The 26,047-nt window shown below is 38.7% G+C and overlaps 1 protein-coding gene across 1 annotated transcript in view; it reads right to left on the bottom strand.

The window, feature by feature from the left end:
- Positions 1 to 25,259, bottom strand: part of LOC136876679 (COP9 signalosome complex subunit 7b) — a 68,203-nt gene extending 42,944 nt beyond the window's left edge. Inside the window, exons 1-2 of the mRNA XM_067150595.2 lie at positions 24,913 to 25,259; positions 24,437 to 24,601 (exon numbers count right to left, since the gene is read on the bottom strand). Coding sequence (XP_067006696.1) covers positions 24,437 to 24,601; positions 24,913 to 25,083 — 336 coding nt within the window. The 5' untranslated portion in view covers positions 25,084 to 25,259. The remainder of the gene's footprint in view (positions 1 to 24,436; positions 24,602 to 24,912) is intronic.
- Between the last annotated feature and the right edge of the window lie 788 nt (positions 25,260 to 26,047).

Here is a 26,047-nt window from a genome sequence, read left to right as displayed (position 1 = left end):
CACATATTCAGTTTTACCTTTGTACTTATGAAAATATCTTTCATTAGTTATTTAACCTTTTTCTTTGCCTTGTAGATTTTAATCTGGAGAGCCACACAATTTTAGTTATCAATTATCTACTTGTTCTGTGTAGGCATAAATCAAAATGATTTTTACATCTGGGAATTCTTTCTTCTTATGTTTTTATACATCTACAACAAGCACATTCTTTAGGAAAATATAATAAAGCTGAACATCAGCACTTAGCGGTCAGACTGTCTCTCGAGATCTCCTGACCAATGTTACACAAACAAATGACAGCTCACAGAAGCTCTTTTCAGAGCCAATCAACCAAACCCTTGCGTCCTGTATTAAAGAGTCCTTCAAATTAATGTAGAAGGCATGAGTAAATCTAAGGCCAACGAATTGTCCAAATTGTCATTAGAAAATAACATTTATTTAATCTGTGTTCAAAAAACTCATATCTCTGATGAGCCACAAATGCACTCAAGAGGAAAGATCCATGGTTACAGATTATTGGGAGTTACTTATCATCAATCGTATGGTTCTGCGACCTATGTTTGCAACTCCATCACGGATGTTCATCTAGTCTCTTCACACCATGAGAACAACATTTTTAACATTGTGACTCAGGTTAACAGCTTGACAGTTGTGAACATTTATAAACCTCCAGGCATCACATAGCCTGATCATGTTCTTCCAAACTTTGTACATCCTGCTGTCTGTGTGGCGACTTTAACAGCCACCACACCCAATGGGGATACAGATCAAATTGACCTTTGTGGAGAAAAACTTACTGAATGGTCAGACTTGTCCAATATTCAGCTCATCTTCAATCCAAAGGAAATAGTCTCCTTTCAATCAGCAAGGTGGAACACAGAAACCAATCTTGATTTGTGTCCACTGATCAGCAGGGATACAGTTTACCTGCTATTCGTAGAGTGCTCACAAACTTCCCACACGGTCAGCACCATCCTATTCTTTTGGAAATAGGCACTCAGATACCCATTATTAGATCTTCTCCTCTTCCACGGTGGAATTTTGTCAAAGCTAACTGGGACAATTTCTCTGCTGATCTTGATAGGAGCATAAAATGGATTCCTCCTGTTGTCAACAACTACAGTAGATTTGTTAAAGCAATACTTGATATAGATGTTGATTCCCAAAGGGAACCTGAAATATTTGTCCCAAATAAGTAAATTTATAATACCAACTAAACTGGTATTAACATTAAAAATTAAATAATTGAAGTTCAACCAATTCAATACATAAAAGAAAGAAATGTAGTAATTACATTCTTATTTAAATGGGACCGGTTTCGACCCTAGTCCAGGTCATCGTCAGCCGTAAAAACAAGTAGGCGAAATCACACAATGTTTATGAATATTGGAGAAATGGGTCAGTTTCACACTCTGTCAGGCACAAAGTCACAACACTAACTTCAAGTTTATTTATAATCTTCATATATTATTTGATAGTGTTGTGACTTTGTGCCTGACAGAGTGTGAAACTGACCCATTTCTCCAATATTCATAAACATTGTGTGATTTCGCCTACTTGTTTTTACGGCTGACGATGACCTGGACTAGGGTCGAAACCGGTCCCATTTAAATAAGAATGTAATTACTACATTTCTTTCTTTTATGTATTGAATTGGTTGAACTTCAATTATTTAATTTTTAATGTTAATAATTTCAATACGGAACAATGAAATTTTTATCTTTAAATAAACTGGTATTATAAAGCAATACATGCCGCTGCAAAAAGACACATTCCTAGAGGAGTCAGAAAGGAGTATATAACCGGATGGAATGAAAGATGTGAAAAACTCTACAGTGATTGTCAAGAGAATGGAGAAACGGAAGTTGCTGATGAGCTCATGAACAACTTAGATGAAGCCAGACAGAACAAGTGGACAGAAACTATGGAGACTATGGATTTCAAACATTCTAGCAAGAAGGCTTGGAGCCTCTTAAAGAAGTTGGGGAGATCACCTCACATTCCACAGCCCAAATCTGCTGTATTACCTGATCAAGTTGTCAAACAAATTGCTGGATTGTCTAAAGTCAAACCCAAGAAAGAACTCAATCGGTTAATAAGAAAAGAACTAACCTTAATGAAAAGACATAATATTGGTTCATCAAATATTTCTGCCCCTTTCACCGAAGAAGAGCTCCTGTCTGCTCTGAAGATAACAAAGAACTGCAAAGCACCTGTTTTTGATGGCATTCACCCTGAATTCGTCAAGCATTGTGGGAACAACACAAGGAAATGGTTGTCATGTTTTTTTTCAAATATTTTGATTACAGGCAAACTTCCTCCAGAGTTCAAATGAACCAATATTCTGGCTATCCTGAAACCAGGTAAACCTTCTGAGTGTCCTGAAAGCCAATTGCTCTAATGAGTGTTTGTTACAAACTTCTGGAACGGCTCATCTACAATAGAATAAGCCCTCTAATTTTACGATCACTCCTCCCAGCAGAACAAGCCAGTTTTAGACCTAACCGTAGGTCTGAAGACCAAGTTCTTGCGTTAACAACCCACACTGAAGCAGGTATTGAAAAACAACTGAGGAATGGTGCTTATGATACGGTTTGGAGAGAGGGAGTTGTGTATAAGTCTTTTAAACTTGTTGGATGCAGAGTATTGTCACAACTCATAAACAACATGCTACCAGATAGTTATCAATAACATAGTAAAGTTAATAAGCTCAACAATCGTTTCCCTCCAAGATCTGTGCTCTCTCCATTCCTGTTTAACATGTACATTGCCAATATACCTGGCCCTACATCACGCCAATTTGCTTATGCGGATGACCTAGCAATAGTTACTCAGCAATCCAATGTGAATGAGACAGAAGCAATTCTAAACAGAAACCTTGACATTGTGAGCGAGTACTCTGATATGTGGTGTTTGATACCTAGCACTAGTAAAACAGAAACCTGTCATTTCAACTTAATAACAGGCAGGCAAACATTACTTTGAATGTTTCCCTCGACAACTCTCCTCTATCACACAATCTTAACCCCAAGTACCATGGAGTAACTCTTGATCGGATACTATGCTTCAGGAAACATTTAATGAATGCCGCTGCTAAACTGAAGACCAGAACAATATCATTCAGAAACTTGCAGGTTCTACATGGGGAGCATCAGCATCCAATTTCAGGTCATCAAAATTGGGACTGGTATATTCTACAGCTGAGTATGTTCTTCTGTTTGACTGAATAGCCCTTATGTTAAGAATATTGATGTTCTGAATCAGACGACGCGCATTGTCAGCAGCGCAGTCAGATCTACTCCTCTTGTTTGGTTGCCAGTCTTGAGCCACCTCCAAGAATACGCAGACAAAATAACCTAATACAAGAGTTCAGGAAGATAACAATTAACCAAAGTCTTCTCATTCATGAAGACATGGTTGTTAGGTATGGGCGTCTGAAATCAAGATCTCCGAACATTCAGACTGCAAGGGAACTCATCAATAGGAACTTTAACGGTTCTGATGAATGGCAATTGGAGTGGACCAACACAGCTCCAGATGAATGGCAGACCCTCTTTAGTCTTCAACATCCACCACCTGGTTTTAATCTCCCTGGAAGAACTTGGGTTCTTCTCAGCAGAGTCCGTACCAATCATGGACGATGTGAGTCAATGTTGCATAAGTGGGGCATTCGCTCCTACCCTGCGTGCGACTGTGGTCAGAAGAAACAGACCATCCGTCATATTGTCAATGAATGTCCAAGGAGGTCCTACTCCGGTCAGCTGAAGGAGTTTGTGTGTGCTTCTGATGGAGGTGTACAATGGTTGGACAGTTTAGATTTGAGTTTGTGAACTGTTTTTGAGATTGGTTGATTGAAGTGTTATATTGTTTGTTATATTTTTGAATGTTTATGTAGAGTTATGTACTAACCATAAGCTAAATAAATAAATACAATTCAAACGTAAAACAATATGTCAAGTGAATGTTTAGGAATGAGTGTCTTCAAGATCTTCTTGTCAAACTTTATTCATATAGAACCTTACCAGTATTAAGAAGAATAGATTTTAATGTGACAATCATTTTAGTGAATTTTCATTGTTTGCCTGTTTCTTAACATATTTATCACTTCAACTATGTTTTTCATTAATCATATCTATCTATGCTATTCAAAGGTTTGTTCCAAGTGTGTCACTAGGTGCATAACTAATAACAAATAGAAGCAGAGGAGAACTATTTGTGCAGAAATGCTTGAACATCACGAAGCCGATGGAGATTTCTTATCCAAAATTGTCACAGGGGATGAAACATGGATTCATCGTTTTGAACCTGAGACCAAACTGGGGGTAATTTTGGGGCAGAGGCATGGGAGTGTATTCATGAATACACGTACGACCAACTTTGCCGTTGGAGAAATGAGATAAGGTAATGACCTGATTTGGAGGTTGTTCAACTGGCTTGCATGTTGCCCTACAACAATAACAGAAAGCAAGGTCGATTGTGTTTACATATGTACAGCTGACTGACATTTTAATGGAGAGAGGATACACACATATCTAGTTGGTGCTGGCTCAAGGACAGTTGTTAGCAGAGAGGAAGCTGCATGTGGTAGAAGATACTAACTATGAGTCAAAGGTTTTAATAAGTTTGAGTGAAATAGACACTTATTTGAGCACAATGAGTAGAAGTTGCTCCTTTGACAAGGCTGGACTGTGAGTAGAAGAAAGTGTATTGTTTGATTATTAACACAATTGTAGTTTAACTAGATCTTAGAATGAGTTTCTTTACAGGTTATAAGTAGATTTGTAACCATATGACAGTGTATAATATAATAAATCTAAGATTTTTGGGCAATTTGTATAACCGCTGAAGAAGAGAGAATTTTGCTCTCAAAACATTGTACGGGATGTAATGTGGTAATAAACATTTAATTTTAAGAACTGACTAGGCTGATGGTATATGTATATGTAATTTTAATGAAAATAAGATTGTAGTCAATACGGACTAGTTATAAATATTTAACAAATATGGTTAATAAACCTTTTACATGTTGTATTAAATCTTCTATATCTTCATATATTCTTTCAATTTCTTCATCATTGGCTGGACTAGTAGGCTTATACACCTGCATTATTGTGGTGGGCACTAGCTTGGTGTCTATCTCGACAACAATAATTCTTTTCCTATGCTGGTTGTAGTAACTTACTCGCTGCCTATTTGCTTATTAATTATTAAACCAACTCCTGCATTTCCCAGTTTGATTTTGTGTTGATAATTCTGTAGTTGCCTGACCAAAAATCCTGCTCTTCCAGTCAATGTACTTCACTTATAAAAATTACATCTAACTTTAGCCCATCCATCTCCATTTTCAGATTTTCTAACCTACCACAATCATTCAAACTTCTAACATTCTACGCTCTGACTCGCAGAATGTCAGTATCCATCTTCCAGATGATTGCCCCCTCTCGTGTAGTCCCCATTCAGAGATCCAAATGGAGGACTATTTTACCTCTCGAATATTTTACCCAGGAGGAAGCCATTATCAGTACATCATTCATTCATACAAAGAGAGCCGCATGTCCTCAGGAGTTAGTTACGGCTGTAGCTTCCCGTTGCTTTCAGCCGTGTAACAGTATCAACATAGCTAAGCCATGTTAAGTATTATTACAAGGCCACATCAGTCAATCATCTAGACTGCCGTCCTTGCAACTTCTGAAAAGCTCACCCCCCTATCAATGAATCATTCGTTAGTCCAGTCTCTCGACAGATATCCATCAAATATAATTGCACCTGCAGCTCAGCTATCTCCTTCACTGGGACGCACAAGCCTCCCCACTGCGGCAAGGCCGCATGGTTTGCAGGAAAATTATGCGAGTAAATACAGTAGTTGGATCATGCAGTAAGTAAAAAAATATAATAAAGCTGAAGACATTTAGGCATCAAAAATTCTGTTTCAGGCTGCCCAATAGCCACTAAATATGTGAAAATAAGCACTACCAGAATTTGAACATTCAGTCGAACCCCGATAATTCGAGTGGTTAATCCAATATGCTGCCTAATTCGAAGTATCTCTCGTTCCTGGAAACACAAGGTACGGTTTTGCATGTTATTTAACTTGTTTAATTCAAAACACAGATTAATTCGTAATTTGAAGAACGTCTGTCCCAGTACTGCAATTCATACTTTTAATTCGAAACTGTCCTTCATTTTGTTAAAAATAATATTTCACGACGTAATTTGAATTAAAAATTCTCCGCGTCACAATAAAAAGTGTCTTCCAGAACATGTAGGGTATCTTTCCGAACTCTGACTTTGGTGTGCCTAGAGCGTGCTTCAGAGTTGCCAAGTTCTAGTGAAATCATAGTTCTTTTGTATTCTTGTAGTTACTCATTTTACTTAAAGTTTTAGTGTGCAGTTATAAACTTCCAAGTTATTATATTTAATTAATACTGTGTTTTAGTTTATTGCTACGGTATTTTAGTTTAGGGCATTTCCTGTGTTGCGACGTGGCTAAGTGTCAGTATTCTTCCAAGACAATGAAAGAGAAGATGAAAATTATAAGGGAGGTCGACAAAGGACAAAAAATGAAAACTGAAATAGCTAAAGACTTTGGAATTCCTGTATACACACTGTCAATGCTTTTAAAATATTGTGAGGGCATAGAAGCTCAAGAAATGCAGAGTGTAAATACAGCAAAGCGAATGTGCATTCGAGGAGCTAAACACTCTGATTTGGAAGTGGAATTTATAGAGTGGTTTCGGCATGTTCGAGCGAACAATATCTCCGTTGATGGTGAGATTAGTGGGAAGGCGAATGAACTGGTGCTAAAGATGGGGCTTGAGTTTCAGTGTTCAAAGGGGTGGCTTTAACGTTTTAAGGAATGGCACAATATCACGTGGCAGGCAGTGTGCGGAAAAGCAGAATCAGTGAACAATGCACAGTTAGCAAGAAAGCGTGACTCACACAATCAATTCATATGCACCGAACAATATCTTCAATGCCGATGAGACTGCATTGTTTTTTAATGCCGAGCCTAAACTTTATAAAGGTGAGAAGTGCCATGGCGGGAAGTTTTACAAGGACAGGGTCACAGTCGTGCTGCAATGCAGACAGAAGCGAGAGACTTCCTCCCCTCGTCATAGGCCAGTTCGAGAAGCCACAATGTTTGAAGGGCATCAGGCACTTTCCGTGCAAATACAAGTCATCTAAAAATTCCTGGATGAGAGGCAAAATTTTTGGAGTGGCTGGTATGCTTGAGCACAAAATGGCCCGCCAGGACAGAAAAGTACTTCTGTTATTGGATCAGTGCGCTGCACACAAACATAATTTAATTTTAAAACATGTGCGACTTCTTTTTCTGCTGGCCAACACTACGAGCTACTTGCAGCCCCTAGATCAAGGTATACTTTCATCTTTGAAACGTGCTTACAGAAAGAGACTGGAGCGTCACTTTCTCCGTGAAGCTGCCTGGGGCGCTATTCCTTCATCAACAATCAAGAACTGTTTCGTCAAGTGTGGTTCTGGTTCGTTAAATTAAGTAGAAGAAGAAGACAATGAAGATGAATGGGAGGAGTTATGGCAAAAGTTCGATGTCGGTATAACTTTCGCCGAATACATCGCCATAGACCATGTGGAAACTACTTCAAATGAGCGGGATCCCATCATGATGGTCAGCTGTGATCACGTGACGACGGAGGGAGATGCAGCTACAGCTGATGTTGAACATGACAAAGTTATAGCGCAGGCAGCAACTATTCCGTCAAAAAAATTACGTACTTGCCACTCTAGCCATGTTGGATTTTGTGATAAGTGCAAGTGATGCTGGCAACCCTACAATTAAGGCTGTGGCCCATATGGAGCAGTTCGTAGCTAGTGTTTATAAAAAAAAAATGAAGCAACCTCTCATACATTCTTTCTTTAAAGGAAATAAGCCTAATGTGTGACAAAAAAACCTACTGGACCATTAAGCACTTGCAAACTTTTCAGGTACTGTACAAAGTTATTTATTATTCTTGATATTTGTGTTAAATATATGTCTGGGTTTTTTAAAGTTTGTTTTACCGAGCTCGATAGCTGCAGTCGCTTAAGTGCGGCCAGTATCCAGTATTCGGGAGATAGTAGGTTCGAACCCCACTGTCGGCAGCCCTGAAAATGGTTTTCCGTGGTTTCCCATTTTCACACCAGGCAAATGCTGGGACTGTACCTTAATTAAGGCCATGGCCGCTTCCTTCCCACTCCTAGCCCTTTCCTGTCCCATCGTCGCCATAAGACCTATCTGTGTCCGTGCGACGTAAAGCAACTAGCAAAAAAAAAAAAAAAAAAAAAAAAAAAAAAAAAAAAAAAAAAATTGTTTGTTTTGTTGGTGTCATGTGTTCCCAATTTGGACAGTCTTGTTGGCTCCCCTGTGCAAGTGCTTTATACTGTACTTATATTGCATCGTGCATATACATTAGATTACTCTTTGTCTTTGAATCGTGTTTTATTTTTCCCAGGTGTGAGGTTATGTTTGACAGTTATCCAAGAGCATTATTTCAATAAAGGCACCTTGTTGATACATTTCTGAAGTACATTTTTTTTTTGTGATGCAGCAAGGGTTGGCATTTCTGAATTTCGAGTTGGCGACGGTTAATTTGAAATCACGTAAATTGAAGTCCGATTTTAGCATCCCAAAGACTTTGAATTAATGAGGTTTTACTGTACTTGTATTATTTAAAATTTAAATTATCCCCTAAACAATGTTAATAGGATTTTTACTCTATCTGGACCCCCTATGGGTGGGGGACGCAGATGAATAATACACCCACGGTATCCCCTCCCTGTAGTAAGAGGTGACTAAAAGGGCCCCAGAAGCTCTCAACTTGGGAGCGTGGGCTAGCGACCACAAGGCTCTTAGCTGAGTCCTGGCATTGCTCCCACTTACTTGTGCCAGGCTCCTCACTTTCCTCACTTTCATCTATCCTGTCCAACCTCTCTTGGTCAACTCTTGTTCTTTTCCGACCCCAATGGTATTAGAGAATTCGAGGCCTAGGAGTCTTTCATTTTCATGCCCTTCATGGCCCTTGCCTTTCTTCATCTGTTACTTCATTTTATGAAGTGATGGATCCCTTCTTTTTCCTCCCTCTCTCTACCCCCCCCCCCTAAGGTGGGGGACACAAACGAAGAATACACCCACAGTATCCCTTGCCTGCCATAAGAGGCGACTAAAAGGGACGACCAAGGAAGGGACGATTCGACTGTATTAGAACCATGAAACTACTTGTGATTAGTACCATCACGTGGAGAACATCATGGGTCACCTATACTTGTGAGTAGTGCCACTATGTTAGGCACACAACAGGTTTGTGATTAGTAGCAGAGGACACTGGTTTAATTTTGGGTTTAAAGTACCACTATACGAGCGACACCATGGGTCTGCGCTGCCTGTGATCAGTACCCACTACATGAGGGAATACCGGCGTCCGTAATTAGTACACCTATGTGAGGAACACCACTGGTTCACGTTGCCTATGAGTGGCACCATTATGTGAGAAACACCATAGGTCTGCGTTACCTGTGCGACGTACGATACTTGTGAGTAGTACCATAATGTGTGGAACACCATGAGTCTACACTACTTTTGATTAGTACCGCAGCACGACAAATACCATGGTTCTACTTTACTAGCGACAAGTAGCATGATGAGGAGCCGTTGACCTGGATTTTGGCCCCACTTTCGACATCAAGCATCATAGTTCCATGAATGTGCTTTAGAAGCAGTCCCTTGGTCAGCAATACTATTATTTTGAGATAATTTCTGGGAAGGTGGGGCATTGTGGGTTGGATCCACTGATTGTCTTATATTCATATTCATCCATGCATTCATCATCATCACATTTTGAATTCTGGTCAGTGGATGATCTTGGACTTTTAAACTGTTATTGCATTTCGTCTCATTTTGTTCCATTAGGGGTTGATGACCTAGATGTTAGGCCCCTTTTAACAACTCATATCATACTCTATTTGGACGTGCCAGTTTGGGATTGATCTCAATTCTGTGAAGACTGAAATTGTACCGAAACTACTGCAACAACTTACTCTCCAGCTATTTAGTTCTTACTGCTGGCTGAACTGTGTTGTTGTTTCATGTACTTTATGTACAGGTTGCCAACGTTTCGAATAAACTGTAGTATTCTTTATCCAGGCGACTGACATACCCCTACTCCATCTGAGGTAATCAGTCTCCCCAAGCAGCTAAATAAATGAAGATGGTCACTGTGCCTTGCCTTAAATAGGTCCCCTCTCCGGCTATCAGCAGCCTCGGAGTTAGTTTGTAACATACCACTCGCTCGGCAGTGAACTGGAAGTTACAAGTGCTGTTACATATCTTGAGGGTTTATCCTGTATTTTCATGGTCTGACCTGCATAATGATAATCTGTATATAATAGATATCCAAGAATTGCAGATTTTGTAGCCTTCCTCTCAGTTCAGATTGTTCAGGTGTTTCTTAACTTCTATATCTCTCAGATATTTCTTTTAAGATTCAGGGGAACAGATGCTAAAGCATACGTCACAGCAACAAGCCATGGCAAGAACATGCAGTTTTATGCTCTTAAAAGCTACAATCCTCTCTGCATGCAGTCGACTGTCACAAGACACCGTTATTCTCCATTCGAGAACCCATACTTCTTTCCCTCCATTCACAATCTTGCCGTGTAGTCTTCAAAGCAACCTTGCCAGATACTATGTGCACAGGGTTTTCAGTGAGAAAATTAATCTAATAGTTTTACGTAGCATTTTGATACTAGGCGATCGCAGCCTTTTATAATGCCGTAATTGAAAAATCTGTGAAAAAGTAGCAGCAGTCGGATTACACGTATAAACAATCTGGTACACTAGGAAAATTATGCCTTAGAAATTACAAAAATACTTTATTGTTTTAATAATTATCATATTAAAACGACAGGAAATTAATTCTAATTTGAACTCACGCTTTGCCACTGGGATACTTGTTAACAATACATCCAACAAGTTTTTAGGAAATAAAACAAAGTAAAGGAAATACCACAGTGGAAGAGAACACAGAAGAGGAAGAACTGACTTGTCCAAAGACAGCAACACTTCTATTCATCGAAAAGATGACATAAGATACTAAGGAGATATGACATCCAAGATCATTTACAAACCACACAGGAAGTTCGTTTATCTGAAACAAGTCAGAGACACAATAAAATTACAAGCTCCTGGAGTCTACTACACTGAATGTACCTCTGGTACCTGCTACAAAGGCAAACTGAAGCGTCTGATTTCTACCCAACTTAACCCTTAATCGAAGTCATGAATATTTCTGACACAACTACAGTTGTGCGGTCCTGTGGACTGCGTTTGGAAGGTGGGTCATATATGTAAAAATTTCCTTCTAACACTATTTTTTGCATTTTGTACTACATATTTATTCCTTAATAAAACATATAATGCAACAGGTTTACAAATGAAGTTCCACCGTTGTGAAAGTAATCTGTTCATATTACACTCAAAATTACCATAAAAGTTTGCAGACATGGACACAAATCGAAATAACTAAAGGTTGTTACTTCCTAAAAACTTGAATATTGTAATTTAATTTTATACAGGACTCGCTGGTGTATAAATTGATAAGTTTATCCAACAATAAATTTTACAGAAAAAATCTGCATTACTCAAAGTGACCTTATGCGCACTGCGGGCATAACATTCTAAACAAACTGGAACTCTGCACTTGCGACACAAGTAGCTTGTCTTCCTCTTCTTTTTTGGCAGACAAATTCAACATGTCTTCCTTCCATCCCTCGGCAGTTTGTCGTCCTGTTGTAGGTCTTCATGGAGATCTACTTCGGCTCCCACAACTCGTAATACTAATATCTAGTTGATCCGTTATTGGACATTATAAATTTTCCAGCTAACTCATTCTTGGTTGCCAGCGTTTCGCCCCAGTGTGCTAAGTTCTCGTGGAAGGTGTTTGTTCATTAATCTTTCTTGCAATGAAGGCTCAATCAATTGTTTTGCAAGAGCTTTCATGATGTCCATCCTGCTAAGTTCAGTTTTTTCCTTGAACGACTGGTGAACAATATACAGTATGAGTTGATAACACTCATATCAAGGACACAAAAAAACACAGCCATTGGCCAGCGCTGTGTATGGCGGCTTGAACAGTATTCAGCATTCTTTTCGTCTACAGTATCAACACCACCTTTTGTGTTATTACAGTGGGCTATGATTTCAGATTTTCCAGTTTCCATGTCGTCTTCTCTGGAGTGATGCATTGTTGATTTGAGAATTGCCGCTCTTCCCGTTTTTGGGCATGAAGGAAATTAGTGTAATGTCTTTGGTGAAAGCATACAGTGTTGTTCTAGCTTCACATTTCCGTGACAGCAAGAAAGATGCAGGAATTTCCTTTCGGTTCTTTTTCATAGTTCCCACTAATGTCAAAACATTCTTCCGCAGCACACCCACAAGTTCAATTGAAACATACCAGGTATCAGCGGTAATGTTTCAGTTACTACCTGCTATCGGCTTGCACAACCTCAGGACAGCCTGAGTAGGAACAGCATATTTCCTCTCATCTTGGGGAAGCCCTGCTCCATCAGTACCTTTCCCGCAGTAAAGATAAGCAAAACATAGCAAGACATTGAAGCTTCAGGCCATCCTTTGCTGGTTTGGAAGGAATGAACATTTTAAATTTACAGTGGCCTCTAAAGGCAATTAGCATTTCATCCACAGTAGCATTATCCCCTAGAGTATAGGACCTCTGCGAACTTTCACTGAATTTCTGTAAAATGTTCGTTATAGCAGCACCTGGATCAGAAATCTTATGTAAGTTCCTTTCATCAGGGTTATCAAATCTCAGACAGTTGAGAATTACAGCAAACCTTGCTGACGACATTGTAATATGGAAAATATCTCGACCTGTTCCGTCTGTACAGAACAGAGAGCGAATGTCTCCAATATTTGATTTGAATACTGAAGTGTAGATGAGAAGGCCAAGAAAGTATTTTCTCCGGATGTTTTCCAGTTTTTTATTTGTCCACACAAGTATTTCATTTAACATGGCATCACTGAAAAGATGTCCAAGGAACAAGTGGGTCTACTTGGGTATGTCTTCTTAGATCGGGGCAAAGTGCTGGGATCTTCAGTAGGCCTATATTGCGAGCTGGAGTTCTGATATTCCTGTTCGGTTCCACTGCCGACCACCTGAATCTATTTCTGCTATAAAAATATTTCCTATCGTGTTCCTCATCATTTTCACTTTCCGATTCTCCTTTGGCAATCTCCTCTCCACTTTCACAGTCACCCGACACACAGGTGTCTGAGTCATGTTCGCTATGTATAAAATCACCATCCTCTTTGTCAGAAATGTCAACGTCGGATACATCACTTCCTAGATCATCCATAATTTTCGAAACCTTTTCATCAAAATTAGGATCGTTCGTATTCACACGCAATGGACCAGGGTTACTAGACATAGTTCACCAGTTAATGTCATTAACAGATACGGAAAACAAACACAGAGAATGCAAAATAAATGTTTAGTCTGTCAATGACTTGCACACTCACAGTTGTGCAGTCCCCTGGACGTTGCATTAAGAATACGAAAGCCAACACAGCACCTCCAACACTGACTACCGTGGTAACAGGCAGTAGACTGAGAATAAGAAAGCTACTGAGACGCGCATGTCTCCAATGCCAACAGAGTTCCTAGAATCAGGGGTGTAAAAAATAGTGCGGTCCCCGAGACCGGGACTGAGATTTTTGAAATGATATACTAAGTCCGTGTTGGTTTACAATACACCTTGAAAAGGCCCCTCTTCCGTACAGTTTGAAATAAGGCTACACCAAAAAACTACAGTGCGTATAATCAATATATATTGAAGAGTTGTTTACAGAAAAACAAGCCCAATTTTACATAAACTCTATGTATTTATTTACGTATTTGACTTTAGTAGTGGTGAAGTTAGAGCTTGTGGCCCTCTCTTACACTTAACCATGTAAATTACAATTTAATACATATATAAAACAGATGTACTATTCTATTATAAAATCAAGGATTACTAACTTAAATAACACATATGAAGAACATATAAAGAAGAATGAAAGCAAAGCTCAACAAATCAAAAAAAGATAAAAAGAAATCTGAAGCATAAAAGTAAGAAAGGTTGGGAATAAGTCATAACTTAATAAAAAAGGTACATACAAACTGAAAAACATAAAACAGTGCATAAACAGAACATAATAATAATAATAATAATAATAATAATAATAATAATAATAATAATAATAATGAAGTAACGGAAATACAAGTGTGGCAATAAACAATGATCTATGTACATGAGTTAAAAGCTAAATATTATTTACATTTACTCTTTAACAATAAAAAATATAATAATTAATATTAGGTTAATTATAAGAACAACAGAGTTCTTCAGCTGTACAGTAAAATGCCAACGATTACTAACCTACGTACCACAATCACACAACCTATCAGACGTTACCAACCACACAAAACAATCAGTGGTATTCAGCAGGCAACCTCTACATGCAATTTTAAATTTTGTTGTTGAGTTAGAGTTCCCGAGAGCAGCTGGAAGTGAATTCCAAAGTCGTGACTCAGCAACAACAAAGGATCTATTATACATTGAAGAGTGGTTAATGGGAATAGCAAGGGAAGTGCCAGATCTAGGTCTAGTGTTACAATTACGGAATGAGGATAATAAATGGAATTTTGAAGAAATGTATTCGGATAGATTTTCCTTCAGAGTTCAACAAATCAACGTAAGGATGTGAAACTTCCGCCACCTTTGGATTTCAGCCAGGAAAGAGCTGTGTAGCTAGGAGTAATGTGAGCAAATAACTCAAGTTAAAATCAAATCGAAGACTACAGTTCAATGCTCGCTGAAGTTTCGTAGTTTGTTCACGTGTCGCATCAACGAGGACATTGTCGCATTAGTCAAGTACTGGTAGTATCAATGTTTGGAGAACTTTTATCTTTACGTCTTGTGGCAAAATGTCCTTCTGTAGTTTCAGAAGGTGTAGCGTTGCGTAGATCTTCTACACATATTTCTTACATGTGCAGATCAGTCCAGATTTTGAAAGGTCATACCTAGGTTCTTCACTTCCTTACTGAACAGGATTACGGTTGCATTTAATGTCACTGGAGGAATGGTATAATTTTTATACAGTAAATTTTTGCCAAGAATAACGGCCGAGAGGATTCGTCGTGCTGACCACACAACACCTTGTAATCTGCAGGCCTTCAGGCTGAGCAGCGGTTGCTTGGTAGGCCAAGGCCCTTCAAGGGCTGTAGTGCCATGGGGTTTGGTTTGGCAGTAAATTTGGAGGTCATCAGCAAAAAACATGATATCTATTATACTTTATTTTAGAGGATATATCATTAATATAGAAGGCAAACAAGAGAGGACCAAGTACAGAACCCTGTGGAGCTCCAGCCTTCCTGACCCGCCACTGTGAGGTAATATCGTGAGCTATAACTCACTGCTTATGATCTGCAAGGTAAGAGCAAATAAGTTTGAAGCTTAAGTACCGAAAAATTATTAAAGCTTTTTTAACACTATCTGAATACTGATCATGTCAAAAGCACTGCTGAAGTCGAGGAGTGTGAGTATAGTCACTTGTCTTTCATCCATTGCTTGTCTGATGTCGTCAGTCCTTTCAGTAAGGCAGTTGCTGTATTTTGGCCCTTCTTGAAGCCAGACTGCAGCGCATCCAGAAGGGAGTGAGAGTGTGGGTATTCCCGTGTTTGAACATGTAACAACAGTTCTAGTGCTTTGGAGAGGGCAGGAAGAATAGAAATTTGACGGTAATCAGATAAAAGTTTCGAACCTGGATTCTTAGGAAGTTGGATGACATTAACTAATTTCTAAATGGTTGGGCGTGTGCCATTCTTCAGACAATAATTAAACATATGGGTGAGAATGGGGAGAACGGCACTAATAATATTGTGTATAAAAGTGATAGGAATATCACTGACCCCACTCGGCCTGGATTTAAAAAAAAAAAAAAAATTGCTTTACGTCGCACCGACACAGATAGGTCTTATGGCGACAATGGGACAGGAAAGACCTAGGAGTGGGAAGGAAGCGGCCGTGAACTTAATTAAGGTACAGCCCCAGCATTTGCCTGGTGTGAAAATGGGAAAGCGCGGAAAACCATCTTCAGGGCTGCCGACAGTGGGGTTCGAACCCACTATCCCCAGATGCAAGCTCACAGCTGCGCGACCCTAACCGCATGGCCAACTCGTCCTGGAGTTAATAGAGTACAGGACTTTCTTAACTTCATTAGTGTACGAAAGGCAAAACGGCGGATTTTGAGGGACAAGTGATGGGTCGTTATCTGTTTGCTGTCTGTTAAGAGGATCAGATTGAATCCTGTCTTCCATGGAATACGCGTTCAGCTCGTCAAGTGGAATGTCCGGTTCTTTTCCCTCATTTTACCAATACCCATAGCTTGGAGATGCTTCCAGGCACTAACCCTATTTAAGTTACTTATTAAATCTTAAACATATTTTAATTTAAGATTACGTATCATTTGTTTAGTTTTATTCCAAATTATTCTGTAATTTTCATAGTCAGTTTGGTCACAAATACATTTGTAGCATCGAAAAAGAGCACCACACTAAGACATCTTTTAAAGCTCACAGGTTAGCCATGGATTAGGTTTCTGGGACACTCCAATCTGTTTCTTCAATGCATGTTTGTTATATAGGCTATGTATTAATGAATTAAATTTAATAATTTTTGTGTCAATGTCGTCTAGATTTAAAATGTCATGCCACGGAAGGCTGTAGGCATCATATCCTAAATGATTAATGTCAATGTCTTTTAAATTCCTGCATGTTACATATCTAGGTTTATATTTTGGAATATGAATCGAGTACGCAAGGAATATAAGGTCGTAAGTGGACATGGCCGGTACTGAAATTTGTCCAGGAGTTAGAACTTTCTGAGGGTTATTAGTCACTTTAAGATCAATTAGGGTCCTGTTTCCAATAGAAGAACTAAGTATGTTCCTTAAGTGTTTTAGATTATAATGTATATATATAGTTAATATTGTTTCTAATGGTATTAATAAATATGAAAGACTTTTCTCAACAGCATGAAGAAAATACAAAAAAGTTTGAAAACTTAAATGTATATATAATAGGAATATTCTCAATGGCCAGTCTTGTCACATTTTAATCAATGATTTTTTACGGCTGAAGATGTCTCAAATACGAGATCAAACGTATCCCGTATTTTTAGTATAAAGAAAATAAAGTATACCGTATAATTCTGAATACCACCCGCACTTTTTTCACAAAATAGTGGTTCTAAATCTTTGGTGTGGGTTGTATTCAAGCCGTTCATTCTCGTAAATATTTACTAAGTTTACATGGAGTATTGAAACAGATTTTAATACGGTTACCATACTCAATATTCCACACGTAAACTGGCATTTAGGTCTTATTGTGTTATAGTTGCATTCTATAAAACAAGATTGAATTTTTCCTCAATACAGTTACAGTGGCATGTAAACGCGAAATGTAAGGTAATGAAGTACGGTAAATAAAAGAATATGGGTAAATATGCAGTAAATATGAAAGCCGCTGCTGCGGATGCTCGATCATAATTTGTTTCACAAGTGTTGCTGGCATGCTGGGTGTGCAAATAGCTGATCTCGCAGGATATTGTACTTTGCGAGAGTCGAGACTGTTGGTTACGGAAGTCCACCTCACTCACATTCGAGTTCCGTATCTGTCCCGTGAAAGTGCTGTCTTGATAGTAAGCAATGGATTCAAAACGGCGTCTGCTGTCATTTACTGTGCGTGTGAAACTTAAAGTTGTAAGAGAGGTAACTTAAGGGGTCCACCTTTTCACCTTTTCGCTACGGGCTTTACGTCGCACCGACACAGATAGGTCTTATGGCGACGACCACCTTTTCAATACAAATATATGTTATAATGGTTAAGTTACAACATGTTTACTTGGAACTAGTTTCAACGCTATTTAGCGTCATCTTCAGCCAAAATGTGAGAAATAAGCATAGATAGGTACATACATACATACATATACATTACACAAAATATTATAGCATTATGATTAAACAAGACTAAAAAGGGGAATAAAATAGTGAATAGAGATTGTGCCGTTGGCAGAAAGTATGATATTGATGAATTGTGAATTCGTGATTGGCGGAAGAAGGAAAAACTTTTTAAAAGTAACGGCGACCACAGAGCGTTCCACGGGTGGAGTGCAGTGTTTCCGGAAACTGAAGAACGACTCCACAATTTTGTGATAGAAAAACGTGAGTTAGGATATGGTGTTTCTCGTGAAATGTATCAATTGAACTCAATACACAGGGTTTTACTGCAAGCTGCGGACGGAACCGAAACTTTTATTGGAGAAAGGGATTATGCATTCGGAGACGTATGTCTATTTCACGATGTCTCCCTGGGGCGTATGAAGAAAAATTAACGGCCTTTCAGCGTCACATTATTCATTTGAGGAAGCAAAATTCTTATTTGCTGTCGCTAACTGGGAATGCTGACCAAACACCTGTCTATTTTGAAATGCTGTTGGAAAATACAGTGGATACGAAGGGTTCTAAAAGTGTAACCATCAGAACAGGTGGTAACGAAAAGCAACCATGCACGGTAATGTTGTGCGTATTAGCGGATGGAACCAAACTTCCTCCATATGTGGTTCTGAAAAGGAAAACACTTCCAGAAGGAAACTTGCTGTCCGGTGTTGTTGTTAGAACACATGAGTCCGACTGGATGGACAGTGCGTTAGTTGAGGACTGGGTGAAGTGCGTCTGGCAACGTCGCCCGGGAGCTTTGTTACAAAAACGAAACATGCTTGTGTTGGACAGTTACCGAAGACATACAACTGACGCAGTGAAAGATATGATCAGGAAAGGAAAAACCGATCTTGCGATAATTCCCGGAGGACTCACTTCTTCTCCAGAGCCGTTGGATGTGTGCGTGCCTTTCAAAACTGCAATGAAACAGTTGTACACTGAATGGATGTCTGATGGTGATCACGCGTTAACACCAACCGGACGAGTGAAGAGGCCTGAAGTGGGACTAACATGCAGCTGGATCAACACCGCATGGGTGCGCATTCCCAATGATCTAGTATCCAAAAGCTTTAAGAAATGTGGAATTTCAAATTCAGTGGCCGGTAGTGAGAACGACTATTTGTGGAAAGATGCCAGCGACGATAGTTCCTATGGTGAAACTTCAGATGACGACGGTGAACTGTGAATGATCTGAGTATCGGACCGATTTTACTTATGATTTCTGTGATGATTTTATAAATTGTAAGCTGTTTGAATTTATATTTGTGGTATATTTGAAGAAAATTAAATAGGTATGTAAGTTATTTGAATTTTTATTTTTTTTTTCCGCATTTTGCAGTTCCAAATTTAGGGTGCAGGTCTTATTTTGGGATTATACGGTATATAAAATGAGAGTTTTGTCTGTACATTGCTCAGAAATTAAAAATCATGGTAATTTTGTATCTGACGAGTCCACAGCAACAAGGAAATGCACTTTTTAATTTTCCGTCATTTCTGTCTGTATGTACGTACGTGAATCATAAGAAAACACCTCAAGAGAATTTAATGAAAATCGATAAATAAAGTCAGGGAATGAGCCACTACAATCTAGGCTATAAAGCATCTTATTCACGCTGAGTGAAATGGTAGTTTAGGGGAAGGACTAAAATTTAATTCTCAAATATTTATGTTATTAGTGGTCCTATCGATAAATACTAAAAAACCAAAGTTATATACAATTAAATTTCTGATGATTTATGTCTTATACATTTTTTCCATATGGGCTGTGATAACATATGCATGAATTTGGATTTATTTTGCCAAGTCCATATCAACGCCAAGCTACGATCAAACGGATAAACAGAATGTAATGAAAATCGGTATGTAGAGTCGAGGAATAAGAAACTACAGTCTAGGCTATAAATAATTATATTCACCCTGGATGAAATGGTAGTTTATGGGAAGGCACTTAAAATTTAATTTTTAAATACCTATATTTTTGGTCCTATCGAAAAGTACTACATAAAAAAAGTTATAGAGAATACAATTTCCGATCATTTATGTTTTATTCAGTTTTACCGTACTGACTACGGTAAGAGTGGTATTTCAGAGTCGGAAGAAAACTAAATGTGAAGGCCTACAATGTCGAAACCTCATAAAATTAACCATTGTTTGTTGTGATGTTCTTTATCTCTTATTCGCCACTCATCTCCGATAGATGGAATTACTGATGCATACCGAGTATAACAGCCTGACTGAATACTGGCGGGAAATAGCTGGGGAGTTAGATAACTTTCTTCTTTAGCATGCCTTTCCTCTGGTTCATAAATTTTGTGATACTACTGATACTCAACACATTGTTTGATCATAGTATTCCAGCAATTCGATCCCTACTCTGACATGCGAATTTGAATGAGCAGTGTGCAAACTTAACGGAATACGGCAGATGACTGTTCGCGGCTGTCTGCGGCCTGGTCATTCCAGCTCTGGAACTTTGGACTGTTAAATCGGCAGCAAAGTACTGTTCGTTAAAAGCGAGGAAATGTGTAGTTTTTCATTTCATCCAGTATTTAAGCGTGACATTCCTACTGACGTCATTATAATGACCTATGTTGATTTCAGTTGGGTAAACCACTAAGACTGTCTTTCTTAAATGTAAAAAGGCAGGTGGAGAATGAGTGTTTGCCATTATAATGAAAATTCCCCAACTTGATTGTGAATGATGAGAATTCCCTAACCCAGTCTTTACATCAGGAGAGACGTTTGGTGACTTCCCCATCGCATCTCTGGGGTAACGGTAAGAGCTATGCAATTTAATACAATCTCACAATGTGTACACTACCTAACCTAGAATTCTGTATACGATGTAGAATTCCGTATCGAAGCATGGGTACATCAGCTAGTAGACACATATAATGTAATATACTGCACAACGAAGGACAGGGGCTAGTTGGAGGGGTGGAAAAAGACAACCACAAAAACTTTTCTGTTGTACCTGTTGTAAAAACAGGACAAGGAGACATTGCTGGCAGTTATTAAAGAATGAATAGGAAGAGAAATGAACACCATGTTATTTGCATATGATATTGTCTTTTGGGGAGAAAAGGACATGAAGGTTCAAGAACAGTTGGATGTGGCGAGTGGGAAGATCGAAGAATGTGGATTGAAAATATGTGTAGAAAAGTAAAACTCTTGTTATGACTAGAGGAGAGAAAGAAGGGAAAGGTCAGATTAGATTTGCAGACAAGCCCCTGGAAGTAGTGGAGACGTTCAAATACCTGGGGAGTGAATTAATGGAGAATGCTGGACTGAATGCTGAGATTAGTAAGAGGATTCAAGATGGAAGCTGTTTCTATCATAGTGTAAGAAACATGTTATGGGACAAAGATGGGCCAATGGAAGCAAAGGAAACTATGCACAATATGTATTACGTATCCATAACAACTTACGGAGCAGAAACTTGGACAATGACAAAGAAGGATGAGAGTCGAATACAGGCAGCCGAAATGAAGTTCTTGAGGAGTATGATACAGAAGAGTAGAAGAGACAAAATAAGGCATGAGAAAATCGGGAAGAAATCGGAGTGGAAAAAATGAATGACAGAATAGAGAAGAGCCGACTAAGGTGTTTTGGGCACATAAAGCGAATGAGTAACAAAAAAAATGCCAAAAAAGGTGATGGAAATGCAAACGCAAGGAAGGAGAGGCTGTGGACGACCACGATTGAGATGGAAGGACACAATCCAACACAGTATTAGAGAAAGAAACCTGGACTGGGGCACAGTGTTGGAGGAGGAGTGGTAAGACCAAAGAAAGTGGAGAGGAACAATATTTGCCCCTACCCGGCTACAGCCGGATAAAGACGATGATGATGATGATTGCCAGGAACAATACAGTAATTATTTCTGACTGCTAGAAAGCATACAATTACCTGGAACACGAGAGATTAGTGCACATTCACATCAACTGGGTGATGCCTAATGAGAGGCTGTCCATGCACCCTCAAAATATTGCGAACCTGTGTTAGCATATGAAACACGGTACAGACTCCATTCCAGGATTCAGCAGGGAAAAGAACCACTTTGTAGGCTACCTCAAGGAATTCCTGTTAAAAACAATGTTTCTGTTAGACATGAGAGAGTGTACTTGGCCTACATCTTCTGCTAGTGAACTGTACCTTACACTGCATTAAGGTATGCTTCATAGGAAAATATTGTTCTTCTGTATTACTCATCATTTTCTTTACAGTTTTATTTACTTGTATTTTTATTCTGCATGGGTTGATAACAGAACATGTGTGTTGATGTGTAAGAATGATGCAATTTCTCATCCCTACTTGACTTTCAGATCTCTGTACCCTTATCACCGCTCCCTAGACCACCCCATTTCCCTGAATGTACCTTCCTATTATGAGGGTGTATAGGGGTTGTAGTAAGGATGTAAAGGAGAGGGCATATAAGTCTCTGGTAAGACCCCAACTAGAGTATGGTTCCAATGTATGGGACCCTCACCAAGATTACTGGATTCAAGAACTGGAAAAAGTCCAAAAAGCCTCCGATTCCACTTCTTTACTCATATCATTTATATATAAGAAAACATAAAGGTCCAATAACACTGCCTTGAGGAAGTCCCCTCTTAATTATTACAGGGTCAGATAAAGCTTTGCCTACTCTAATTCTCTGAGATCTATTTTCTAGAAATATAGCAACCCATTCAGTCACTCTTGGAAATTTATTGAACATTTTAGACATGAGATTTATTGATTGATTGATTGATTGATTGATTATATCTCAGCTAATGGCAGTGCTAGTAGCTGCTAAACTTAATTTCTTAAAATATTTTTTTTTACATTTCGCTTTACATTGCACCGAAGCAGATAGGTCTTATGGCGACAATGGGATAGGACAGGGCTACTTGCCTGGTGTGAAAATGTAAAACCACGGAAATTCATCTTCAGGACTGCCGACAGTGGGGTTCTAACCCACTATCTCCTGAATGCAAGCTACATGCATCGAATGGCACAGCCAACTTGCTCAGTAGCTGCTGAACTAACGGACAATGTCACGTGCAACATTTCATAATATTTTGAGGGTACACGGACAGCCTATCATTAGGCATTACCCTCCTGTTTCCCAGTTGATGTAATAATTCTTCCTACTATCAAAATGAGAAAGTACTACCTGCGCACATTTTCTTGAGCCCTCACAGCGTGGGACGCGGGAAGTGGTAGGCTGCACCTCCGCCTCTCTTCCTGCAGTGCGGCCAAACAGCTGTCATGTCTCCTGTAATAATGTGTTCTCTAACAATTCCCTTTATTTTCATCCAAGCTAGTTCTAAGGCATTTAAATCACAGCTGGTGTGACGAGCCTGGAATAGCATCAGGCATGTTACAATTTTTCCGTGTATCATCAGAGATGTAAAAGCTGAAAAAGGAAAGGTTCATCTTGTGAACAGCAGGGGCATTTAATGGGGTTGTTGCTCAGAGTAGTTACATCCTTTAAACCAGTTATCATACTCAGCACTAATCAAATTTTTTGACACCAACTGTGATAATTAGTAATTGGAAAGTAGAGAATAAATAAAATGCAATAGGTCTAGTTCTCCACTTGCAGTAATCTACCTATGAACTCTGACAATATTCTGCACTGCACTCCACTGCTTGTAATGCTGTAGCGACTGTCACAGTTGACACTGTCAGCTCGGATTAAGAAGTTTACCGAACTCTGCCGATCTGGCACGAGGGAACTGCGGGCCCAAAAAAAGTATGCAAACTGTAAATAAGGCTGTATTTTTATGGTTCACTAAACAGAGAGAGAAGGATATACAGTAGTTGGGTTTATCACAATTCTTTAACATTGTATCTATATGTATTGTCTCCTTTACTTTCACCTGAAACGTTAAAAAAAGCTTTCTTAACATCTAAAAATTACATTTTAATTATTACCCGAACTGTTGGTTATCCGATGCTACCCTTTATTCTGATTAACAGAAGCTCTACTCTAGGCCTACTACTGCAACATCAACAATATCTCCCAAATAAGGAAATTTTAATATGTCATATAAAGTATGCAATAACAAATCCTAATTCTATTTTCTTTTGCTAGTAGTTTAACGTCGCACCAACACATCGAAGGTTTTCAGCGACGCAAGGATGGGAAAGTGAAAAGATTGGAAGGTGGTGGCTGTGGTCTTAATTATGGTACAGCCCCAAAATTTACCTGCTGTGAAAATGGGAAACCACGGACAATCATCTTGAGGGCTGCCGACAGTGGGGTTCGAACCCACTATCTCCCGGATGCAAACTCACAGCCGCGTGCCTAACCGCACGGCCAACTCGCCCGATAAAGGGCAAATTCTTAAATAAACAAGAAGTACATATAATTAAGCAAACAACCTTAGATTTAGCTGCAGTTGATACTATGGTAAGATGCTTGAGCTTCTTCATCTGGGTAGGAGTCAACACAGGAAGACTGTTCCTTTTTTCCAAATACTGACGATACACTCCATAAGCAAACAGCTGGAGCAAATCAAAGTAGTCAGAATGATCACTTTTTGCCAACTGAAAGAAATAAGAAATGATACAATCTGTACTCAATGAACGTTGCATAAATCATATCTAGTATACAGTGAATAGAATGGAACGAAACAAAACAAAATTACTTTCCACTTCTACATAATATTTGAAATAATAATTGAAGGTCCAATCCAAAGTAAATATTCAATGTAAAAAAAAAAATATTGGTATTGACATACAAATGCCTTCTCATTACTTATAGACGTGTATGTTTTAGATACCATTCGAAAACTGTTAAAATAACCACATACATGGAAATAGCACAGAGGATCTTTAACAGGATATGTAACACAAACCTCACTGACGCTTTGGACATCAAGCAGTTCACCAAATACGTAAAGTCCTGGATCTTCTAACGCTTGTTTAATCACTTCAACTACAGCTGGTCCCTTGGCGTTTTGAGCACTTTTTACATATTGATCTATTGCACTGCTATTTGTATTCACTACCGGTCCTTTATCAGCCATTCTTGAAAAAATAAGAAAGGATAACTTCTAATAAGATATATAATCAAATCAAAGAAATAAACATTCTCATTAACGGTTCTTCTTTCAACTACAGTTTCTTCTTTGCTTATTTTAAATCATTGTCATCGCAAAACGTTGGTGACAATTTTACTATGACAACCCCGCCACACGTGCAACCAAATACACAAACGAGAAGACAGCAGACGATTGTCTTTTATTGTCCATCCTGCAGCCAATGTTGAAACATATAAACTTCCCTAGCATTTTAAACGTGGTAAAGTGTTAGGGGAAATGTGTATATTGGAAATCGAACTTCTTAATTAAATGCTATATGACTACAACTGCAATGATAAAAGATTTCTTAGTTGTTGTCATTCAAGTTATGCCTTACATCAAATACTGTATTTGCTTACATAGACCAAGGAAACATAAGGAAATAAATAGCACGATAGTACCTCGTTATAAACTTGATAATGACAGTTGTTACTTTGTTCAAAAATTTGAATTGATATACAGATAATGATTGCATTTCGGTAGTAAAGTTGTATCACAAGCTTCTCTCGTATCTTTTACTTCAAAAGTACATTGCAATTACCGTATTTGTATGTTGGCAATCCTTTTATTGCGCTTGCGTGTATCGTTATTTCACCGTTCGCATTTTAATGTAAATTTACACCTATTAAATATTAAATGCAACACTCATTACTGAAAATGTTAATACAAATCATATAAAACGCCAAAACGCCCATATTTACTTAACCCTAGAACTGCCAAACGTCGCGCTTGCGACTCAATAGAGTGTCACTAGAATGCCAACGTCGCACGCGCGACGCATAGTACATGCATTCGCTTAATCAGTCATAACATAATTTATTGTTCACTTACGCTATTTTAATAAGTAAGACATTGAAGAAGAAGCTTCAAGTCTTCCATCACACATTCCTCACTAGCCGGAAATGACTCA

Source organism: Anabrus simplex, chromosome 1 (assembly GCF_040414725.1).
Source record: "Anabrus simplex isolate iqAnaSimp1 chromosome 1, ASM4041472v1, whole genome shotgun sequence".
NCBI lineage: Eukaryota > Metazoa > Arthropoda > Insecta > Orthoptera > Tettigoniidae > Anabrus > Anabrus simplex.
Note: the sequence above shows the minus strand (reverse complement) of the source record. Positions and strands in the feature narration are given on the sequence as shown.